The 4,766-nt window shown below is 53.2% G+C and overlaps 1 protein-coding gene across 2 annotated transcripts in view; it reads right to left on the bottom strand.

Annotated features, from left to right (window-relative positions):
* SPC24 (SPC24 component of NDC80 kinetochore complex) overlaps window positions 1–3,823 on the bottom strand; it is a 5,193-nt gene extending 1,370 nt beyond the window's left edge. The window contains exons 1-3 of one of the 2 annotated variants that reach the window (XM_029218047.1): window positions 3,639–3,798; window positions 362–522; window positions 105–205 (exon numbers count right to left, since the gene is read on the bottom strand). In XM_029218047.1, the coding sequence (XP_029073880.1) occupies window positions 105–205; window positions 362–522; window positions 3,639–3,798 (422 nt within the window). Of the gene's footprint in view, window positions 1–104; window positions 210–361; window positions 523–3,638 lie in introns of both variants that reach the window. The other variant, XM_029218046.1, reaches the window with a different exon arrangement.
* Between the last annotated feature and the right edge of the window lie 943 nt (window positions 3,824–4,766).

The raw sequence follows: 4,766 nt of genomic DNA on the forward strand, positions 1-4,766 counted from the left end.
GAGAGAGAGAGAAGTTACTCCAGCATCGACTCCAACAAAGAGCTGTGGGCTGCGTGCACGCACGCACGCACACACACACACTCACACCGCGTCTGTGGACCTACACGGCTGAAGGGATGGTGACTGTTGTGTCTTCGTCAACCTCCCTCTCTTGTCTTTCAAGATCAGTCTCGATCTCCTTGAGCTCCTCCAGCTCCCTGCTGAGCTGAGTACACAGGCAGTTAAGGACTCCTGGCTTTGGAAGGAGGGCTGCCCACGTGCTCACACCAACCCCGTCGGGCCCGGGGCTGCTAGCTCCAGGTGTGCTCTCTAGAGGGAACAAGAGCATCCTGGGTGAGGCTGGGGCCCGGCTGTCCTGCACACACAGGAAAGGATATAGGAGGCTGGCCTTCAGACGGGCGTCCTCCTCGCTGGCCCTCTGAAGCTCGGCTTCAAGCTGCTGCAACTCGGCGCCGCCCTGGTGTGCCTGCTCCTTCGCGTTGAGGAGGCTCTGGGCCACCTCCTTCTCCGCAGTGAGGACCTCTGCAGGGCAGGGAGAAGTCTGCGCTCCTCAACTCGGGCTCCCCAGGAGAGCCCCGGAGCAGAGGGCGGCCTCAATGCCCCCATCTATGGCCACGTTCCCACTTCCATCTCTAGCTCCCTGACCCATCGTTCTATTTGCAAATGCCCGCCTGAGAGTCCCACCTGGACCTGGCACACGTGCTTCCATTTCACCGAAATCACACTTGAATCCATCCAAAGTAATAAAGCCTGGTCCTTGTTTGCACACCTAGTCTTAATTTATGACATCACTCTCGACCCCATTGTCCAAGCAACAAGCCTGGGACTCACTTTCTGGATCCAGTTAGCCATCCCGTCTGGCAGGACCCTTTCTTCTGCGTGCTGGTCCTTCATGCCTCCAGGACCACCCCAAAAACCTCCCAGCCGTGTCCTGCTTTGGTCTCTCCCGTTGCCAATCCTTTCTGCTCTCTGCCTTCAGAGCAGCTGCGTCAGAGGCCAAATGTTAAGTCGCTCCCCTGATCAAAGACCTCCCGTGGCTCCCCAGGGTCTCCAGGATAACGTCCAGGTCTTTTTGGGCACCTTCGGCATCCCTGCCAACCTCCTCTCTCCCTGCTTTTTGCCCCGCCATGTGCTTTTCCCTTTGCTCTGGCTGCAAAGATGCCTCATCATCGTGCAGACACGCCATGTTTTTTCAGTCCTGGGCCCCTGCCTGCCGGTCTTCCAGGGACCTGGACCCGTGTCCCTGCCCACTGGCGCATCATTCCCAGCATTAAGGCCTTCTGGATAACGCCTGACTCAGGCGGCTGGACACTCTCTTCTCCCTCCTGGGGCGAGACTGTGCTCCCAGGACAGCCCTTATCACACTGGACTATTTATTCCCAAGTCTCTCTTCTTCAAAGCACAGATTGCATCTTAAAATCACCGTACATCGCCAACACCTACTCAGAATAAACACATTTTGAACAAAACATCCAAAAAGATCAAAAATACCCTAAGAAGGTTACTGTGTTCCTTCCCACAGAGTCAGAGAAACCTGCCAACTCAGAGAAGGCACGGATGAAAATGCTTCTTAAAGGGCCAGTGTTTAAGTGTTTATAAACTTATATTAAGTTAATTTTTAATCAAAGCACATGTCTATGGTTGTGAAAATTTAAACACACACACACACACATATAACCCTCTCTAAGTCTCTCCAACCCTCTGAAGCAGCCACTTAAACTCTTCACTGTTTTCTCTGGCATCGACCTTCATATTTCTAAATAATTTGCTTATGCTGCTATTTCTTGATCTGTCTGTGTTAGACGGTGCCTGCTGACTTCCTGTTAGGAGAGCTGAGGGTCTGGCTCTCTTTTGCAGCCTTCCCGCCCCTTCTCCACTCACCCTCCGAACAACAACCGAGTCTCCTGGGATGATCTCTTCCCCATGGACGTTCATTATAAGCTGTCGTTACCCGAATGTGTGCTAAGTGCCACAGGTGACCACGGAGCCCCAACTCACTGAACTCTCACCACTCTCTGAGGGTGGCTGAACCCCTCCCCCGATTTGAGAGGCGATGAGCAGAAGCCCAAGGTCCAGTGGCTTGTCCACACACTTAGCCCTGAAGCTGGGATCTGAACTGGATCCTTTTGATTGAAACCCCAGCTCCCTAGAACACCGACTCTCGTCTCCCTGCCCCGAATCCCTCCGTTCTTCTGAAACCCAGGCAGGTTGGGTGATGCGGAGCTTCTCCTCAACCATCAGTGAAAGGGGAGTTAATGGAGCGGGAGGGGAGGAAAGAAAGGAGAGAGAAGGAAGGAGGAAGGAGAAAAGAGCAGAAGACCCTGACCAGGACATCTGTTGTGCTTAGCCTAACATCCAAACTCCTCCTGGGGGCTCACAGGCTGGCAAGTCTGGCCCCTGACTTGTAATTGTCAAAAGGCATTACAAATCCCTGGCACTGAAACCACAGTGGAAAACTAGATGACAGTTCCTCAGAAAAATTAAATATCAAATTACCATCTGATCCAGTATTTCCACTTCTGGGAAAATACAAAAAAAGAATTGAAAGCAGGGACTCAAAGAGATATTTGTACCCTCATGCTCATAGCAGCATTATTCACAATAGCCAAGGGGTGGAAGTGTCCCAAGTGTCCAGTGATGGATGAATGGATAAACAAAATGTGGCGTATCCATACAATGGAATACTGGAGATGATGGTGGTGATGGTCACACAACAATGTGAATGTACTTAATGCCACTGAACCGGACACTTGAAAATAGTTAAAATGGTAAATCTTAGGTTATGTCAATTTTACCACAATAAAAAAAAAGTTTGAAGCCTTTAAAAGACAAAAACAAAAAACCCCTGATGCTGAGAAAAGCTGCAACAAGGGCAGCTCCTATGCCCCTTTTAAGGGCACAGTGCTGTGCAAGCATCATCTCCATGAATCTCACTTTGATCCATCAAGGGGTGCTATCAGCAACCCCATTTCACAGATGAGGAAACTGAGGCTTGAGAGGGAAGCACTGGACTGGGACAAGAGGGTTCATGAGTTAACAGCTGAAATCCTTAGCCCATCACCTCCTGACAAATCCATTTTTCTTGTTTATCCTCTGCCTCACCCCACTAGAATATTAGCTCTACCCCCACCCCAGGGATTTTGTTTGCTTTGTTCCCGGCTGTCACCCCATGACTGGCACTATGCCTGGACCCAGCAGGTGCTCAGTAAGACATGTGAACAATCTCAGCAGGAAGATGCGGACTATTTATTATTACAACCATTTTATGGGAAACAGAGGCATAGCAAGGTTAAGTAAGTCACCTCAAATCTCACAGCTGGGAAGTGGCGGTGCTGGGCTTCAAACTCGGCGCTTTGACCCCTGAGCCCCAATTCAAACCCTGAGTCCCAGCTCCTGCTCACAGCGCGTCAGACCTACGTTCACCACTAAACCCCTGGGAGGTGGCTGCTGTCCTGAAGCCCATTTCATGGGTGGGGAAACCGAGGCTCAGAGGGGACAATGCTCATCCGCCGGTCGCACGGGGTAGCGGATGGGGCGCCCAGAAGGGAGGAGGTTTGAGGCCGGTCTGGTCACCACCACCACCACTCGGGCCCGACTGCCCGCCGCCCCCCGCCCCCCGCCCCCGACCCGGCCTTCACCTCGCAGCCGCTGTTCGGCACCGTCTTGCGTCTCCAGCAGCCGCTCCACCACCTGCTCGTGGCGCCTCAGCAGCCGCCGTTGCTGCGCCTCGGCGCGGTTGGCACCCAGCAGGCTCAGCAGCCCCTGGCTCACCTCCTCCATGTCGCGGAAGGCCGCCATGACTACACTAGGACCAATCCCGCGCAAATTTAACTGCCCGCTGGGCCCCGCCCCCTTCCCGGAGAGGCCCGTTTCCATTGGGTTTAGCCCACGTCAGTCATCAGCCAATGAGGGAGGCCCCATCTAGTCGGACTAGTGCGCCTGCGCCGGCTCCTCTGTCAGCCATTGGCGATGGCCAGTCTGCGTAGGGAGCGTGGGGGTGCCTCCGGAGTCCTGCCTGATGCGCCTGCGCAGGCTGGAAAGCGGCTGCAAGAGCTTCAAGCTGTTTCTTTCCGCGACCAGTGCCTGCTGCGAGCAACGCGCTGTTCTAGGGGCGAAGCCGAGAACTACTTCTCGTGGAGCTGAGGTTCAGCGGTTTGTGTGTGGGACACTCACAATAAACATCATAAATAACTAAATTCTATAAGAGGCTGCGTAGCGAAATGGAGTCTGCATCCAGATTTATTGGGTTTCAATCCCAGATTTGCCACTTACTAGCTGTGTTACCCCGAGCAAATTGCTTCATCCTTCTGTGCTTCACTTTCCTCCTAAGTTAAATGAGGATCATCATAGTGTCTACTTCAGAGTTGGTGTGAGAGTTGAATGAGGTCAGTGTCTGGTATTCAGTACGTGCTTTATAGGTGTTAAATAAAAAATACGTAGAAGGCTAGTGGATGAGGTGTTTGATTCTCACCGAACGCCATGCTGTGTGCGGGGTTACGGTTGAGGAAAGACAAACTGTTCACTTTTGTGACATGTCCCTCAAATGAGGTGAAGAGGGCTTCCCTGGTGGCGCAGTGGTTGAGAGTCCGCCTGCCGATGCAGGGGACATGGGTTCGTGCCCCAGTCCGGGAAGATCCCACAGGCCGCGGAGCGTCTGGGCCCGTGAGCCATGGCCGCTGAGCCTGCGCGTCCGGAGCCTGTGCTCCGCAAAGGGAGAGACCACAACAGTGAGAGGCCCGCGTACCGCAAAAAAAAAAAAAAAAAAA

Source organism: Monodon monoceros, unplaced genomic scaffold (assembly GCF_005190385.1).
Source record: "Monodon monoceros isolate NGI ecotype Baffin Bay Population unplaced genomic scaffold, NGI_Narwhal_1 Super_Scaffold_12, whole genome shotgun sequence".
NCBI lineage: Eukaryota > Metazoa > Chordata > Mammalia > Artiodactyla > Monodontidae > Monodon > Monodon monoceros.